General features: G+C 39.6%; 1 protein-coding gene across 4 annotated transcripts in view; it reads right to left on the bottom strand.

The window, feature by feature from the left end:
• UNC13C (unc-13 homolog C) overlaps window positions 1-20,244 on the bottom strand; it is a 615,854-nt gene that overhangs the window by 561,059 nt on the left and 34,551 nt on the right. For all 4 annotated transcript variants that reach the window (XM_067747577.1, XM_067747567.1, XM_067747553.1 and 1 more), the window contains one exon: window positions 16,066-19,318. In XM_067747577.1, the coding sequence (XP_067603678.1) occupies window positions 16,066-19,057 (2,992 nt within the window). In that variant the 5' untranslated portion in view covers window positions 19,058-19,318. The remainder of the gene's footprint in view (window positions 1-16,065; window positions 19,319-20,244) is intronic.

The following is a 20,244-nucleotide window of genomic DNA, read 5'->3' as shown; positions in this document are numbered from 1 at the left end:
AGCTTTTCTCATCTGTGAAACAAGGGGACTGGATTAGAATGGGAGTTCACCATTCTGGCTGGTCTTCAGAAACATCGGAAATCCTATTGACCATACACATTCCCAGATCCTTCTCCAGACCCAATGAATCAGAATCCTCAAGAGTGAGACCCCAGAACTGTTGTATGTAAAATTCACCCAGGTGATGCTGGCATGCATCTAGGCTTGTAAACAACTGTACTCAAGAGCTACAAGACTCCCAGATCCAAAATTCCATGACGATAATATAAAGTTAGAAAGGTGATCAAAAGAATCATTTTTCTTATCACCCAACAGAGAATATTAGAAATTAAGATATATGTATAAACATATATATAAATGATGTTTCTCTAACCTATTCAAAATTTTTAACATGTTCTTTTTTTATTTTTTATATTTTCAGATTTTCATTCTAATGTTGGTAAATAGAAGTTCACTGAGTATTTTTCATCTGTATTTCTTCCTATAAGTTAGGCATTGGTCTCTGATGCAGTCTTATATTAATGGCATCTATGCCATCATTAAGGTAGTAGCTATTTTAATAGTGGCATCCTTTTACTGCAATTCAGCGTGTAGTTTTACAACTGACTACATGAGGAGAACCAGTTTCTAGTAAGTTCTTCAGCACAATTACTGTGTGATCTTGGACAAAACATCTAACCTCCAGACCCTCATTTTCCTCCACTGTTAAATGACAGAATTGGTATAAGTCATTTAGCATGTCTAAGAAATGTCACATTAAATCTACATGTCTTCCTTTGTTTTCTGCTGTTTCATTTTAAAAGAGAGTCTGGATACAAATAAATGTAAAGATATCCCATGTTCATGGATTGGAAGAATTAATATTATTTAAAATGTCCATACTACCCAAAGCAATCTACAGATTTAATGCAATCGCTTTCAAACTACCCATGACATTTTTCACAGAATTAGAACAAATAACCCTAAAATTTGTATAAAACCATAAAAGACTTTGAATAGCTAAAGAAATCCTGAGAAATAAAATAAAGCAGGAGGCATCATACTGATTGCAAGCTATAAAATAGACACATAGGTCAATGGAACAAAATAGAGACCCCAGGAATAAACCCACACACATAGTGTCAATTAATCATTCTTTGACATAGATCTTAGTAATATTTTTTTTTGATCTGTCTCCTCAAGCAAGGGAAACAAGAGCAAAAATAAACAAATTGGACCTCATTAAACTTAAAAGTTTTTGTACAGCAAAGGAAACCATTAACAAAATGAAAAGGCAACCTACTATATGTTCCCACTTATATGTGGAATCTAAAAAATAAAACAAATGAATGAATATAACAAAACATAAACAGACTCACAGATACAGAGAACAAACCAGTGGTTACTGGTAGGGAAAGGGGTGAGGGGAGGGGCAAGATAGGTGAAGGCTATTAAGAGGTACAAACTACTAGGTATAAAATAAGTAAGACACAAGGATGTAATGTACAGCATAGGGAATATAACCAATATTTTATAATACCTTTATATGGAGTATAATCTATAACAATATCGAACCACTGTGATGTTTACCTGAAAATAATATAATATTGTAAGTCAACTATATTTCAACAAAAATAAATAAGAGAGTCTGGGTTTTCAAAAAATTGGATACCTTGTGCTAAAGGGAGTGTGATAAATAAACAATTGTCTAATAGTTATTTACACTTCAAACCTGAGTTATCATTTTCCCAATGCAATAGGGAAGCCCAAGAGGTCGGACAAAGTTTCCAAGCATCACTCATGTTTATTCAATCTTGTAATCAGATGTTTTCTTATCAACCTGATTTGATTTACCTTGACATGGAAATGACTTCCTTCCCCACAACTGCTCTTCTTTCTAAATAATTTATATTCACACTGAACAAAGCCAGAGAAATCAAAGCCACCAACAGAATCAAATTACAGTAATAAATGGATACACTGATAACTAATAATACTACTCAGCACTTCTATAATATTTCTCAGTCTGGAAGACATATAGATTCATGTCTTTTCCATAAGAAAAGGAAATCCTTCTAATACCCCATTGACTGTTAAAGTTTTGAGCAGAAAAGTGAGTTACCTAAGCAACAGACCATAAGAATCAAGGACCCATGTAACAATTCAGGGTGGTAACAAGCAAAATGTATGACAAAGTTCATCAGTGATATACAAAAACTGCTTTTGCTTAATAATTGGTTTTAATAATAATCTACCCATGTTATTTGATAACGTACTTGACTGTGACTATGGTTAAATTAATGGAGCCAGATCAAAGCTTTACTGTTTTTGGTTTTTATTTCTGTAGTGTCTATAAAAGGCATCAATGAAAATCATTTGCTACCTGCCCAGTTATATATATGCACATTCACTCAGGCAAACACACACTTGTATCTCTTCCAAAATATTTGCACAGAAATAATGCTCTGATTCTTTACATGTCTGTCAGTCCTGCTAACTCCACCTCAAAAATGTAGGAACTTCAAATTGTTTAAAGATGGTTTCATTCAAACCTAACCTTATGTGAGCTTGGTTACTAAAACAGTGTGATTTCAGGATATATGGACAAGTTCTGCTATCCAAAAACTAGATATCCCACCTGTTTGCCAAAGCCTAAAATGACTTTATCAGCTGGAAAACTTGTCACTGTATAACAGAATAGAAAAGGCAAAAATGCAAATATCTTCAAGAGATACAGCTTATTAACTGAAAATTAATTACAATAAATATCGGAGTCATTCTACAAATCAATGTTGGGAAGGGCAGGGGATGATGAAGGAGAGAGCGGTGACTACAGGGCACTTAATAATCAGAAGACATAGCACTGCCAGCCCAGAAGACTGCGGGTGAGGGGCTGGGGTGGGGGGTAAGAAGATGATGATGGAAGCCCCATTCACTTCGACACAATTTTGCCCAGATATTTTTCAACATGCACAGAAGTGTGTTTGCTCACTCACTGCTGTCACTAACAATAATTTCTAACCCAATTCACCTCACTGTCTGAGATCATTTATAAGGTCTCTCAAGCCCAGGCATTCTGATTGCAAATACCTTCCTATTGTTCACAAGAGGCTGTATAGTAATTAAGAGCAAGTATCTGCACACTGGCTCTGATTAAGGTGACTCAGCTACGTAAATGACTACTAAACTTAATGGCCTAAGTAAGTCTCTATTACCTCCTCGGTAAAATGAGGGCATTAATAGTCATGACCGCAGGTCTTAGTTTGGGTTTCCCCAGAAGTAGAGATTGGGACAAGAACATGAGGATAAGTAGTTTCTTTGGGAGGTGGCCCTGGAAGCAGGAAGGAGAAGCAGTGAGAATGAGGCCGAGAGGGAGGACAAAGCCAATCTAAGGGTGCATCACTGGGGCTGCTGCAGACAACAGCAGGCCCTCCAGAGCTGTGGTCTCCTGAAGGGTAGAAGGCTGCAGCATTTAGCTAATAACCACCCAACACCCCTGCTTGAGGATTGCTGATGGGAATCCCTGAACACCACGGAGACTCCAAAGCAGAAATTCAAAAGAATGAAGGCACCTGCCTGAGGTGGGAGGCTGTCAGTGAAAGATGAGGCCGAGCGCCCATGCTGTGGGACATGACGGCTGCAGCTGAAATCAGAGGAGGGCTCAGGTGGGTGACATGGAGTTCCAGAGACACCTGCTGCATTCCCATTGGTTTGTGGAGACTTAAGTTGAAAAACACATGCAAAGTACTCACTTCTGTTATATAGTTTGAAATGAATAAATGTTACTTGTTATCTTTAATGTGATGACTCCTTTCATCTTCAGCTTATTAGTAGTACTAATTAACAGCTACGAGTTAAATACTAATTAATTAATAAATAGTAATTGTCATTAGTCATCCAGCGATCTAATTATATTTTCTGTCTTCACTTCTAATTATAATTACAATGTCCTTCACAGTATACAGTCAGGTAAATGCTAATAAATATTTTTATAATAAACAATTGAATAATAATATTTGACTATAAGCCACAATGCCTCTTACTACAGTTAGCTCAAGAAATAATTTGGTTGTTTTTTTAATTGATGTATAGTTGATTTACATTGCGTTACTTTCTGCTGTACAGCAAAGTGATGCAGTTATACATATGCATGTATTGTTTTTTATCTTCTTTTCCAGAATGCTTTATCATAGGATATTGAATATAGTTCCCTGTGCTAAACAGGAGGACCTTGTCGTTTACCCACTTTAAATATACTAGCTTGCATCTGCTAACCTCAAAAGAAATAGTTTTGATTTGACCTGAATTCGACGGTAACCCTATCAAGGAGAGAATCCAGATCTTTGCGTCTTAGGTTTTCTCCCTTCCCATGGCCCTAATTCTGAGCTCATCACACTTCTAGCACTCAATAAATGCTGTTGGACTTACTTGGTTCTCTTTGTTGAAACTGCCCTGAGGCACTTTCAAGTTAACAAGTTAGAGTTCAGGCAGTTGCTTGTTAGAGCAGTTAACAAGTTAGAGTTAACAAGTTAGAGTTCAGGCAGTTGCTTGTTTTTGCGTTCCATGGAAACATCGATAACTATAGTTATTAACACTGTGTCCAGCGCCTTGTGCCAAGCTGCCTATGCCCAGTCTTCCATGCATTCAAACCACAAAAATAATCACATAACTGGTCACTTCCCAAAGTTCTAGATGGTTTAGTTCAGTTAAGAAACATATGGGAAAGTAATTGTAGCATTGGACTTCTGGCTCGAATTTCTCAGAAATGGTTTAAGATCAAAGGAAGAAGTCTTTACGATTTTTAGGTAGGTTGGCTCCCTACTGAGTACTTACTGGTTTGGCGGAAAACCTATCTTTTCTTTTAAATTTAGTTTAATTTTTATTTATTAATTTTTTTAAATAGGTGACCAACTGTGGAATCAGGTAATGATATCTTTTCTTTTTTTCATTTTTTTTGGCTGCGTTGGGTCTTCTTGCTGCGTGCGGGCTTTCTCTAGTTGCAGTGAGCGGGGTCTACTCTTCATTGTGGTACACAGGCTTCTCATTGTGTTACCTTCTCTTATTGTGGAGCATGGGCTCTAGGCATGCAGGCTTCAGTAGTTGTGGCTCACAGGCTCAGTAGTTGTGGCTCGTGGGCTCTAGAGTGCAGGCTCAGTAGTTGTGGCGCACGGGCTTAGTTGCTCTGTGGCATGTGGCATCTTCCTGGACCAGGGATTGAACCCGTGTCCCCTGCACTGGCAGGGGGATTCTTAACCACTGCACCACCAGGGAAGTCCCTTTAATTTTATTTTTATCACATGGAGATACTATTATTATTTACATTTTGTCAGTGAGGAAACTCAGCCACAGAGAAATTAAACAACTTGCCTAAGATTGAACAACTTGTAGGCTGACTCCAGAGCCCATGCTTTTAACCACTCTGTTAGGCCCCCTCATTGCTGGTCACTGATAGATACTGTGACAGATGCCAGGGCACACAGCACAGCCTCTGAAGCCCAGGAGCTCACCACCTATGAGGGGGGCGGCAAGCAAACAGGCACTTTCAGCACAATGAGCTCACTGCTTGTCTGGACATTGTCCTAAAAGTACTGCAAAGATGGTTTTTTTTTTTTAATAGATTTGCAGGTTTGTATGTATCTCTGGATACACAGAGGTGACAGATTGTGAGGGCAACAGGGAGAACCAGAGTAAAGAGACAGGAAGACTAGTTAGGAAATTCTAGCAATAGTCCAGGCAAGAGATGATGGTTGCTAGAATTAGGGGAGACACAAGGAGATAGAGAGAATGTGCCGTGGTTGAGAGACAATTAGAAGGTAAAATGGTCAGAGCTTGTTAAATCACTGAATTCAAATTCGAAACCTTTGGCAGAAGCTTCCAGTGAGCCAAGTCGTAAGTCCTGTGCTCAAGCCAGGGCTGCCAGGGGAAGGGAGAAGGAACTTCCAGCCACCTGCAGCATCTGCAGCAGGACACAGGGCACTACTTCCCTCCAAGGGCTCACACACTCAGGAACATCAATAAGAAAGGAATTCAGATGGTTGGCAGCCCAAAATGAGACAAATGTCCATAAAGTGTGCCAAGGAAGCGTCCAAGAAGGATGACTTCCTGACTTGAGCAAACAGGGAGATGTGGTGCTATTTACTGACATAGGAAATCCAGGAGGAGAAACCAGATTAGGAGACAGGAAGAAAAGAGTTGGATGCTAGGCATGATGAGTTTGAGACCTACAGATATGCCATTTGAATGAAGTCCTACAATTCATTACGGCCGATCCCTTTCAATGGCTTTCCATGGTAAGTAGGGGGAAAAAAGTCCCAACTGCTCCACAAGACTCAGAAAAATCTGGCCTCTGGATATTGCACCAGATTGGTTTCATACCATTCTCTGCCTTGCCTGATGAACTCCAGCCACACCAGGCTTTCTTTAAGTTTCTCAAATACATCATACCACTTTCTGCCTTAAGATCCTTGTCCAATCCACTTCCTCTGCCTGGAATGTTTTTTTTCTTTCCCTTAGCCTACTTCAAGGTATTCATTCTTCAGACTTCAGATCAAATGTTTTTTCCTCAGGGGAGTCTTCTCTAAACTTCAAATGATAATATGCCCTCTTAACACTTTGTACTTACTTCTCCAGCAGTTAGCCAAGTTCAAAATGATGGATTTGTGTATTTTTGAAATTTAAATTCATCACAACCACTTAACAAAGACGAAGACCAAATAAGATTTGTCAGTACTGTATCCCAGATGCCCAGCCAGGCAATTATATACGCAGTGAGGAATAAGTGAACTAGTTGGTGAATTAATGACTGAAAGAATAAATGTATAATATACATTTGGGGAAGGGAGAGTTAGCTCAAAGTCATTGATTTGGGACCATCAATGCAAAACAATGATAACAAGCCAGTGGAGCGTATGAAATCATTCAAGAAAGAGTGAAAGGAAAAAAGCACTTAGTATCTATTATTAACTATTAACTGTTAAGCATTTCTTAGTGTGATCCATGAATCATACTGCATTGAAATTAACTAAAGATTTGATCAAGGAATTTATATTTTAGTCCACGTGCTCCAAGTGATCCTCATGCATTCTAAAACCTGAGAACCACTAACTTTAAGAATCAGCAGAGAAATACCCTTGACATAGCCCCAGAAGTTTGTGTTACAGACCAGGTGTTCTAAAGTCCAGAAGGAAGAAGCATAAATGTACACAAGTAGCTAAGAGCATGCTGTTGTGCACAGAGCACCAGAGTAGGATTCAAAAGTCCTGGAGTTGATATCTGGCCTCATCGCTTGCCAGTTTTACAACCTACAGAACTACTAGTAATTACCTTAAGGTAACAGAGACTTGAAGAGGTTGGCTCTCTCACTGGTGTTTTATGAGAATTAAATACATGTGATAGTTAATTCTAAAAAACATGAAAATTGCTTTATGTGTTTAGAAAATGCAAAGGGAATGTTGATCAACTTGGGAATTTTCCTACTGATTTTCCTCACATAGTAAAACACCACCCTGTTAACACTGAGTGAATTCACACCCTCTGTTTCTGTTCATGCCCACGTGAGTGTGTGTGTGTCTTCAACTGTAATCACTAAAGAACGAAATAGAAAACGAAAGCCATGGGCTTTCCACAAGACATCATTAAGCATCAGAGAACGTGTTAAAGAAAGGGGAAGCTTAACCTACATTTCTGGGAAATAATATCATATTCAGTCTGTCATTTCTTGTTGCCACTATTACATGCAGCCAACAATTTCTTTTATCACAAATTTCACAGAAATGGTACCTGGATAATCACGTTGCCTGTAATAATATCACGTAAAATGGAAGACTGGTCTGATAGCTCGAGTACTGGCTTATGATTTGGGAGAACAGCTTGTAACTGTAGCTCTGCTTAGAAATCCGTGCTGTCAGGTAAATCAACGTTTTGCCACCTCAGGTTTCCATCTTATAAAGCTGAATAGCAATGCTTAATTTCTAAAATCCCAAACCAGGCAGCAGCGAGTAAGCACACAGAATCTGGAAAATAAATGCCTAATTCTAAATCCTGGTTCTGCTACTTAGGTTTTTTTTTTTTTTCTCCTCTTAGAAGAATTACAGTGTCTCTGTTTCTCATCTATAAAATGGAGATGATAATAGTACCTAGCTCATAGGATTATTGTGAGGATTATATAACTTAATATAGTATAAAATATTTAGAATAGTGTCTGGCACATAACAAAGCACTCAATAAGTGTCACCTGTTATTAAGCTACCTACCTTATGGGGTTCCTAAGAAAATTAATGTGTGTGTTTGTGTGTGCCAGGGCTACATTTAAAAATAGCCACACACACATCAAGTTTCATACTTTGAAACGAGTACTATCCTTTTTAAAGTAGTAATCATGGTTGAACTGGAGAAGAAGTAAGGGATAAGTTGGGGGCAGTGAAGATGATTGGGGGGAGTAGAGAGAGATACATTTATTCTAAATACAGTGACATTGCTCAAAGTATCTTTGGGATCTTTGGGGACTGCCTACAGAGTCATATCACAGTCGCTGGAATCTGCTGAATGTTAGTCATTTTTATCCTCTAAGGGTTTCTTTTATTTTTGGAAGTAGCAGAGACCCAGCAGGAACCAAGTTTGATGAAAGAGGTGGTTGACAAGATTCCATAACATTCTTTCCTTTTAAAATGAAGAAGAAGAGAATGCACACCATAGGTTGGAATAAACCAGGGTGAAGAAGTCCATTAATGCATTTAGTTCCTTCTGGTCTTGTAGTCTATGGAGGCAACCTAAGCTAATACCTTATCATGCGGAACAGTTCTGTTTGCGGTCAGGGTATCCCGGCAATCTGAGGCTCAGCATCAAGTCATTCTGCCTGCAAATTGGGCTCAGTCCTTGGATGCCAGTGGAACAATCAAACTTTTTTTTTTTTAACCTATATTAGAGACTCATTCCTGACCATGGACCTAAGTTCAGGCAACTAGGTCGCTAGGTCGCTCTCTGGATTTCGTATTTCGTATATCAATCCCGCTGGGATTTGCTTTCCTCTTTTTTTTTTTTTTTTTTGCGGTACGCGGGCCTCTCACTGCTGTGGCCTCTCCCATTGCGGAGCACAGGCTCCGGACTCACAGGCTCAGCGGCCATGGCTCACGGGCCCAGCCGCTCCACGGCATGTGGGATCCTCCCGGACCGGGGCACGAACCCGCGTCGCCTGCATTGGCAGGCGGACTCTCAACCACTGCGCCACCAAGGAAGCCCTGCTTTCCTCTTAATAATTCCCATTCTGGGATGTTCAGATCCTTTCCTGGTCCCTAACCAGGTAACAAAGGTCCAATAAAAAACAAGACTTCCTGGAGAAAATTGTTGCCCACCTCATGTCCCCAGTTCTCTTTGTTTCTGGCTGTTCTGTACCTCCCCAACTGATAAGCACAGTTAGACTCTCGATGTCTCGGTAGCCATCTGTAGCCTGAGGTATACTTCCCAAGCAGCAGATTTTCTTCTGCTGCACTGAACTTTCTCTCCTCACTTCCTCCTTGGATTTATCTCAGAGTCTGAATCACCCCCGTGGGTATATCTATTTCAGGTCCCAGCTCCTCCAATTCTAATCTAATCAATAACAATTGATTAGGCTATACTTTGCTGTGTCTTACACCAGACTAGAGAGTTTCTTTATTTTATTCCACACCACATAGAAAATTCTCACATGATTCACAATTTCTATAGAACATATCTATTTGAACCTGCAGAAAGTGTATGAAGAATGACATTAGCCAAAACAAACAAACATAAACCTATCCATCTGAGATTTTGACGTAATACCTTTTCTTGAATCTCTGGAATTTGGAAATCGCACTGCAGGCTTTGAAGTGATACTCTTATTACAATCTGGAAATCACCATCTTTCATCGTCAGTTAATATTTCCCTTGAAAAATGTGTTTTTAGTTTCCCTACAAAGACAAGTGTTCCAGGTATATAGCTAGGAGCCATTAATAATTATAGTAAACAAAATCTTTGAACGCTGCATTTTCATTATTCCTGTTAATAGCCGGCTTTCCTGTATCCTTGTGAATTTCTTCCCTATCTCCTGTAAAATGCTCTCATTTCTCAAAAACTACTATTATCGGCACTTCCTCACTCTTAATAAAGTCTTTTAATGTGACAAGTGTCACCCTTCCAGATTCTGTAAACTTCTTAAAAATGTGATAATATATCATCCCAAACGATTATCACTCACTTTATGTTAACAGAGATCAATACTCCAGAAGCTAACACAAAACTGGCTGACCTGAAAAGCACAACTTGGGCTCCTCTGGTGGCGCAGTGGTTGAGAGTCCGCCTGCCGATGCAGGGGACGGGTTCGTGCCCCAGTCCGGGAGGATCCCACATGCCACGGAGCGGCTGGGCCCGTGAGCCATGGCCGCTGAGCCTGCGCATCTGGAGCCTGTGCTCCACAACGGGAGAGGCCACAGCAGTGAGAGGCCCGCGTACCGCAAAAAAAAAAAAAAAAAAAAATATATATATATATATATATATATATATAAGCTACATCCTTTCATGACAAGACTTGCCCACACCTGCAATGGGATGTCATGGAAAGAGCATCAGATGCTGAATTCTATCATACGTACATCAATTTCCATCAATACTCTTATTAGCTGTGTAGACTTTGACCTGCTTTTGCCTCATTAAGACTCAGTCCTCTCATTTACAAAGTGGGGCTAATACTACCCAACAAGGATTAAATATGTACTTAAAATTTCTAGAGGTGAATAGGATAGGAAGGTGTTAAATATATGTTGGTTCTGTCCCTATCTCTTAGCTCCATCTTACTCTAGCATATACTCTTAAGACCTCTGGGTCCTCTTGGAACATACCACTATGACCTCTCTCCCCACACAACTGATTTATAAACACATTTGTATTCTGAGTCCCAGTCCTGTCTCCTAGAAGAATTACTCCCTTGGGTATTTTGGGCTTTCTGTCTAGCAAGAAGTAGAGATGCCAGCTGTGTCTAATGCCTGTAAGGGCCCTTGGCCACTTCACTCTTCACAGGTTTCCTTTCTAGATCATAATCTATTTCAAAAACCAAGACAATCACTTTATATCACAGGTAATTCTAGAGTATTTAGAAGCAAACAATACTAAACCAAAAGTGTATTGCTATGCACAGCGTTTTAATAGAACATTTTACAAATGGGTTGCCTTCTGCTATTACCAGTACTGCTATACTTGCCTTGAAGAAGGATGTTTCAATTTCAAGGAATACGTATATTGTTCTCTATATTTTAATGTGTATAAATTACCAAAACCTTTTCATAAGTGTAATAACCTACCGCTCTGGAGAATTAGAAAATCACTCTTCATTTTAAGAAAATTATTCCCACGTTTTCTTAGACTGATTGTATCTCTTCTAATTTGAAAAGAAGAGATGAAACGACACTACATGGGAAGGTATAACATTTGCTGCACAGTGCTTAGCAGCACTCTTAAATTGTGCTATGATGCTCACCTGCGTCAGGCAGCATGTTAAAAAGGCAGACCCCATCGCTCCCGACCTAGACTCTCCGCAGGGGAGGCCCAGAGGCAATCAAACATTTACGAAGCACCTCGTGATAGACAAACTTGGGCCAACAAACCTCCAAAACTTAGTTGAACTATTTATTCTTCAACATTAAACCTGGAATTTAAGTAAATTCAACTAAGTTTCTAGAGATGTATAAGTTACACCCTCATAGAAAGAAAGATGTGATTAACGGAGCCAAAGGAGTGAAAAGTCCTGCTTGCACTCTCCATCACATTTTCCCTATTGCACTATATTAAAATATATCTAGTAAAATTGTCTTTTGGATGGAAAGAAAGAAAACTCAAGTTTATTTGAATTCTAAGAGTTCTCCACTTTGTATGGAACTAGATAGCCAAGCAACTTAGAAAGGAGTCTGGCATTTAGACTAGATGAGATAAATAAATATGTGTGGACTAGATAAATTTGCCAGATACTGGGGCAGGCTCTGGCATGACAGTAGCAACAGAAAGAGAAATTCACTCATGGACTTTATAATCTGTCTAGGAGCAGCCTCCTTCAGAACCTACAGACAGCCTGGAAATGGCATTTCAAAACAAAACAAAATTTTTGTTCTCTGCTAGAAAAATTTGCAAACTGACTTTAGAGTCAGGTAAAATGTACTCAGACTTCAGAACATCATCCTTCAAGCAGTTGTTGTACACTATTTATTGGGCTCTACAAGCCTTGATTTATAAGATGAACCATGGATTTGAAGTAGAAAAACTGGGAATGAACTATTTCATAACAAAACCCTAGTGCCTTTCCTATTAGTCCTGTTTTCTCATGAAAATCCTTTAGCTGGAATAAGGCTCACGGCTAATGCCACCTCCATTTTCATCATGTTTCTCCACCTTCAAACATGAACAAAACAATCTTTGAGGTGAGTAAGCATATAGCTGCTCTAAATAAACAAATTAGCCATCTATTCAATTCTGCATTCACCCCCTTACTAACTGTATGACACTGAACAAGTTATGGAAGTTTTCAGCATCTCAGTTTCCTCACCTGTAAAATGAGATAATAATGGAATCAAATTCATAGTGATGCTGTAGGGAGCAAAGGGATAAAAAGCAGATAAACTGCCTGGAATGTGCCTGGGATATAGTAGTGCTCAATAGTAAGTTTTTATCTCTAATCATACTTCTGAACTGACAGGAGATAAAGTCATAGTCTTAGCAATTAAAGGTCACAGTTTGGATTTGGATTTGGGTTTGACTTCAAAGCTTGTGCTTTTTGTTTAGTATCCTGCTTCCCTTGATTCAGGCATTCATCCAAGGTATTAATTCAGTGCCATCTCTGTATAAAGCACTGGTCTAGGCACAGTGCAAATGAAGGGATGAAAAGACAAGACCTCTGGCCTTCAGATTGCAGTTTAGAAGAGAACATGAGGAATGCACATAAATTGTCATTATATAAGGTGGAAGCCAGAGCCATAAGAGATAGATACAGGGGAATTCTGAGGAGATAATAATTAATTCCAGTTGATGGGTGGTGAAGGGCTAGAGGTAGGGGATCAGATGTTCATCACCATGGTGTGGGTTTCAGGCCAGCTACACAAGCAGGCTCCAGCAACAAAAGAATATGGCCTCATGGGGGTTCTGGCTACACACAGTCTAAAATCTCTTTCCCCACTGGCCTGCTGTTCAAGGTGAAGATTCTCAGAAACACTGGTACCAAACATCCATGTACACTGGGGTCTTTAAAAAAATCCCTCTTGGGGCTTCCCTGGTGGCGCAGTGGTTGAGAGTCTGCCTGCCAATGCAGGGGACACGGGTTTGAGCCCTGGTCTGGGAGGATCCCACATGCCGCGGAGCAGCTAGGCCCGTGAGCCACAACTACTGAGCCTGCGCGTCTGGAGCCTGTGCTCCTCAACAAGAAAGGCCGCGATAGTGAGAGGCCCACGCACCGCGATGAAGAGTGGCCCCCGCTTGCCACAACTAGAGAAAGAACTCGCACAGAAACGAAGACCCAACACAGCAAAAATTAATTAATTAATTAATAAAAAATAAGGAATGATATTTTTTTAAAAAATCCCTCTTTACCAGGACCCTGAAGACAAAAGTTGAAATAAATGATTCGAATTTATGAGCTAACATTTCCATCAAGCAATGACAGGAGAACCGCATTCCACATCGTTTACAGCAAGAGCTCTAAGGTCCAATCTTGCCAGGTTAGTAATGGAGAAAAGGCAGCACTGCTACCTAATGGTGACTGAGTGGTCATGGAGAGAAAAATCTGTTGGCATCTACCCAACGCCCAGTAAAGCAGATGGCTATGGACATGAAACCCATCACGACGACCGGCAACTCATTGGGATGCTCTGAGCCGGGAAGGGGCCTGAAAAATGCCCTTCTTTGGCTGCCCTTCCTCATGAAGCATATTGGCAGCACAGGAGGGGGACAACTGCCTGACTGCTGCCAAAGGGAGAAGAGATGGCCTTTAAAATCTAGGCTACCGCAACCTCCTGCGTAGTCAATCTGGCGCCTTTCAAGCAACCAGAGAGCATCTTAAAGACGGGTGTATGATTTCCTTTAGGATAAATGATATCCAACAGATGCCATTCAAAGCTGGCTCACAGGATAACAAGCCAAGCTCCAAGACTTAGAGGGGTCTGAGTCCTCTGTTGTCAGGCCTGGTGTGTCAGGTACGTGATACCGATTGTTTTACCTTCTTAGGATTCTGAAGTAGGTGGTGTGTGGATAACCAAGTGTATTTATGTCTTCTGAGGATAAATGCCATTGAATGACTAGGATTGTTAGCTATGTAAATGGTCATTATCAGTAACAATCTACCTTGCAGAAGTTTGCTAATTTGGGATATTTTTTAAGTTAATGAAGATCCACTTTTTTCTGAAACGTATAGTTTCATTGTATTTATAATATTGCCTAACATTTCAGATACCTTAACCAGTTAGCATTAAAACGTTCATGTATTGCATCACAACAAACAGATACACAAACATATACACACACACTGCTTATTCTTAATATGCCTTTAAAGTAGACCTCTCTGAATCCATAGTAAGTAAAATACACTGTCAAAAAGCTGACCTGTATTTCAAGAAACAATGAACTGAGTTTCAGTAATAAGAATGTCTAATATTAAAAGTCACTCTGAAATAAGATAGACATTATTCCAATACGAATTACATTTACATAAAAATTTTGACTACTTGGCCTTTTCAAATCAATTTTAAAGATAGTTGAGAACTTTTCCCTGAAAAAAATAACAACCCAAAAACACAGCTAATGTACCCAAGATGCCCTTGACTTATATTGTTCTTTAAACAAATTCCATAAGATATGTTGTTTTATATGGACAGAATTTTAGAGCAGAGAACCCTTATAGTTATTTCACTTGTTTTAGGGCCTGAAACAGTTTAACCATAAAGGTATCTGATTATTCAATGATCCACCCATGTCAACCAGAAAATGGCCAGTTTGGAGTAGTATCTGATCACAATTTTGCTTAAGAAAAAGAAGCCATAATCAGCTACCAGCTGAAGAAATTATTATATTATTTCATAATAGCAATTAACACTTGATCATATAAATATATACCTTTATGGAGTATTATGTACAGTCAGTATTTTAAAGATGACAATGCCATAATCAAGGAAACCATTAACAATATGTAATTCATTAAAACTGAGATTATATCAAACTATCCCAAAGATATAAAGAGATAAGCATGCAAATAACATAAATGGTAAGGGACTGAGGTAAGTGCAGATGAAGTTTTGTTGATAAATAAAAAGTCAAAAAAATTTTATTTACATGCAGCTACTTTTCCAAAGTATACGATCCAAAATTGTTCCCCCAGGAGGTCAAGTAAAACTATTAGGTAAGGTACTGCTTTCATTTCCATAATGGGCAAGAGACTTCTACTCCACTCTTTAGGAGGAAGCTACTCAACTCTATCTCCTTTATCCTCCAAAAGAGTGACTTGTGACCGCTCAGGTACAGCCTGAGGGTTTTGGCTCTAGCACCCTCCCTCCGCTGCATCGGTAGGTAGTGAGGGAGGTTGTGGTCCTCCATGGTATGGGCTGGGGTTGGCTGTGCAGAACTAGCTCTTCCTGCTGGCAGGCTCCAAAGTATAGATTTGATGGGAAAAGGAGTGGGAAATCTGGGAGTCCATCCTTCCTAATTCTTTAAGATTAATTTTATCTTTCTCCCAATCCCTGTAAAACCTAACAGGACCAAAAAGTAGACCCCAGGCTGCTCTTTGATTTCACTCATCCTTCCTTTGATAACTGATGCAATAAAGTTGGGAATATGAAATGGGGTTTTTGCTTAATCCTAGCACAGAAATGTTGAGCCACAGAGTATAGGGCTTATGACCTATTTGAAAACACTTTGATTTTAAATCATCAAGCCCAACTTGTTGGGGGAGTTGAGTAAAATAAAATCCTTCTCAGAATAAACATGCAAATTCCTTGAAAGTAAATTCCTTCCCCCAAGAGTAAACATAGAACATGCTCTAAAGAACACCACCCAATGGTAAAACACAATGAGCTCATAATGTAGCATTTAAACATAAATACCTCCAGCCAGGATCTTCTCTTCCAATTCTGCCATTTGCTTCTTATAGGCTTTCCAAGCTGCTTCTTTGAAGGAGGGACGAATCTTCTTTGGCTTTATGATTTCCAGGGGCTTTTCAGGGATGTTTTGGTTTTCATCTTCTTTTATTTTCATTTCAGCTGATGTTTCCTTTAAGGGTTCCAATCCCCCTTCACTAGCCACATCATCTTCCTGCCCATCGTAACCCTCATCTTGTGGGGTTTCATAAGGTGTTTCATATGAAGGGTGATCATATTCCTGAATTTGTTCATCTGATTCAGTAATACTAGTCCTGTTTTCTAGCTTAGCAAGGACTTGTTCCATCACCTCAACATAATCTGTTTCATTATCAGCCGCTGGTTCACTATGGTCCTCCTCACGCTCTGCTTTGTAGTAATAAGGCTCTGTGTAGACATCAGAGTCAAGCGTGGTACTTGACTCATTTGCAGTTGACTGGGATAATGTTCGAAATCTCCCAATTAAGGAAGAGCTGCTGTCCTCATACCCACTGAGACTCTGTGTGCTTTTGTTCCATACCACTTCCAAGGCTGATTTAGCCCTCTGTAGTGTGGATCCAAATTTTGGGAAGCTGAAAGCCTTATCAGTAAGGTCAATGCTTAATCGACTATGCCAAGATTTGGGTGGGGCATCCTCTGAATCATCACTTTGCAATTCACTTTGACTTCGATACATCATGGACAACTGGCTTTGGTTTTGGTACAGCTCATTAGAATTAGCTTCCTGATAAGAATTATATTGGCCAACCCACTGTCCTTGTGGTTCATTATCCAACCCAGGGCATGGAGATGAGCTGTCATCTTGGGTTAAATCATAGCTCTCAGAGTCATCGTGAAGGACACTGTGGCACTTTCCCAAGTCTTCTAGGTCTTTATGGTAAACATCTAGTTGTTGATCAGATAGACTGTTTGTGTCATAGTCAAAAACTTCCTGGGTGGATGAATCTAAACCTAAATCAGCTCCTTGCTCTACTTGATTCCATTCCTTCCATGGAGAAAGATCTTCATGTAAAGAGAGCTGAGAATCACTGTAGTGACTTTGGTCTCCAGATGCACACACCATGCTATTACTCACTCCACTGTCCACAGTTTCTGCGTTCTCAATTTCACTCTGTACTTGGACACCCTGAGAAGCCCCATTCAAACACTGATCCTGAGGGCTGTCATACAAGGTAGGCGTGCCGTCCTGTTTCCTCTGCCAAAGTTCCCGGTCTGAAGACGACAGGAGGGAGCTTCCATTAGTTCTAGTGAAAAACTGATTTTCTGAAAAATCCTCCGAATAAGATTGACACAATCTGGAAAAGTCTGACTCAGAACGACTAAGTTTAGTGGTGAAAAAATCACTCTGTGAGTGCCAGAGAGGTGTTGCGTCTGCATAATAAGTTGTGGTTTGCTTTGCCAAGTTATCCGATTCTGGCAAATACAAGGAAATTTTATCATATTCTGATTTATTTGCAATTCTGCTGCTACTAGAAGTTTTATTCTTGGCTCTAGCATTGTGTGATTTTGAACTTGACTTGGAAGCACTTCCTTTTGTTGGAAACTCTGACTTGGAAAGCACAGCATAACTGTTTCTATTGAGGTCAGATTCCAGCTCTCTATCACTGTCATCAGGTGACTGCCAACTGTTCTTCTTGATTTTGGGCTCTGGAGTAGACAGCTTTATATCCATGCTCTCATATGTCTGGGAGGATGGTATCCCTCTCTCTTTTCTTTCTTTGATGTCATGAGTAAGAATATCTGTCGAGATTCCGATGCCTGTTCCTTTGAGTTTATATGATTTTTTTAAGACGGAATCCCTTTGCTGAGGGGTTTCAAAATACACAAGGATGGGTCGAGGCTTTGCATTGGGGCAATCCCTTTGGTGTCCTATCCTCTGAGCAAATTCAACTTTAATAGCATTTGGTGCATCTGAAAAACCCATTTTATCTATGAGAATTTGGTACACTACACTTTCAATGTATTCAAATCTTTCTTCGGGCACATTTAAGAATCTCAGGCTTGCCTTGCTACCCATGTGACCTAAATGTTTAATATAATCATGGATGTCTCTGGTTTCCCTCCGAGACTGGACAAACCCTGTACGGAGCTGCTCAATTTCACTTTGTACAACCTCCACGCTGCTGGAGATCTCATCGATAGAATGCTTGAGGGCATTCACATGCCCTCGGAGTTCAGAAAGTTCTGTTTCAATCTGACTTATTCCCTGAAGTTCCTTAAAGATCATTTCCATGACATCCTGTGTTTGGCTAATGCAGCCAGAGGAACTGAATCCCGCCTCCAGGGCACTGGTCTTTGGGTTTCGGGCAGTTCTGTCCAAAGATTTGCTTCTGATTCCCCAGGTTTTCTTCACTGTGCTCAACTCTGAATCTGAGGAGACACACTCTTGACTCTTTTTCCATTTCCTCAGTTTGCGTAAAGCTCCTAGTTTTAAGCTATGCAGAGTGCGTTCCCCATCGGAGCTCCCTTCTGAGGGTGCCAGGCTGCTTGAACTCTTCCTGTTGCGTCTAACTGGCATCGTGTGTGTTGACTGTGCCTGGTTTTCTGTACTGCTCCTTAGTTCACTGAGTGATTCTGAGTAGGAACTCTCGATGGAAGATAACTCCTGAAGGATATCCTCATTCTCACCACTGGTTATATGAATAGTTTTCTGGAGGCCATTGGCAATAGCTACTCGGTAACTGAACGTTGGGGAGAGGGAAAATTCTTTGTTAGCCTTGTCTTCTTTAGTGGATAAGTTGCGAGCGGATGAACACTTTGCAATCTTCTTTACAGTGCTTTTCAAGGTATTAGAAAATTTAGGGGGTTTGGTCTGACCAGCAATAAGAATGTCTTGATCCTTTTTCAGCTGACGATTCTCTTTTTTTTTGGTTGTATTTCCCAATTTCTTTGCAAACATTCCTTTGCAAAGCTTATGGATGTAAGGTAAAATCAGGCTCTTGAAAAGATTAGCCACCATGGAGAGCAATTAGTGCAAGCTTTTCTGCCCCAAAGAAGTAAATAAGGTATCAGGATGGAAATCTGTAAATCCAAGGCCAGCATCACTGTTCAGATGTTCTGTGAATCACTGAAAATAGCAGGAAGAGCCGCTGTGTCTCTGCCACAATGTCAGTGTCCTGGGAAAACCAGAAGCCAAGCTCCATTTATGAAAGACATTCATTCACTCTTGGAGGAGGGGTTTCGTGAATCGCTTTCATTTCCACATAACTTCATGCAGTACCTAAAAGAAAGGAACGTTAAAATGAATATCAGAATTCAATCCTAGATTTACCCCATTTCCAACATTTTTCAAAGCTATTCAAGATACACAGTGTGTGAAAAATTGCAGAGGGGACAGGGAAATATCTGAATTTCAACACAGTTACTTTTAAAACAATTAGTTAAAGCAAATCAGAACCAATAACTATGTTTAAATTATAATTTTCTTTTCCTAAATCACTTATGGGTGGACACAATTAAAATACTAGTAAAGGTAATAATAATTATTTAGAAAATGTTGTGTAAGGTGACAGGCAATTTAAAAAGCTATATTACCTGCATGGTCTTATCGTTTCCACTTTATATCTTTTCTTACAATTACATTTACTTCTACAAACATAAGCACTTCAGTTTAAATGTATTCCCCCCACCTCAAACATTTAAAATTCATCAAATTAATATTACCCATGTAGGTAAGATTTTTTTTATTCAGATAATCTTGTTATTCTAGGTATTCAATGATTGATAATTTCTTAAATGATGACTAAAGTAATTCAAGTAAGAAAACATTTCATATGATGACATAAATACCAAGAGAAAATACATCTTGTATAGGCATCAAATTTGTCAATGGAGTATCATGAATTGAAAAAAAAATAGTTATATCAAATTTAGGCATTGTAGTAACAATAACAACACAATAGGAAAATATATTTGAAAATAAGGATAACACATCTCAGTTCTGAGAGGATGTGGCTTGAGAAAGCAAAGCCACCTTAGGCAACCAGTGCAGCCTTGTGGCAGGTGGCAGGAAACCCAACCCCAGGGTTAGGACCATGACTGAAGATAGAACACCAAATCACATAAACAAAATTGTACCACAAATGAAACATGTCTAAAGATAATCAAACACTGGTTGAATATAATTCATCCTATGATTTGGTATTT

Source organism: Pseudorca crassidens, chromosome 1 (assembly GCF_039906515.1).
Source record: "Pseudorca crassidens isolate mPseCra1 chromosome 1, mPseCra1.hap1, whole genome shotgun sequence".
Taxonomy (NCBI): Eukaryota; Metazoa; Chordata; class Mammalia; order Artiodactyla; family Delphinidae; genus Pseudorca; species Pseudorca crassidens.
The sequence above is the reverse complement of the archived record's forward strand: the minus strand, read 5'-3'. Positions and strand labels throughout refer to the sequence as shown.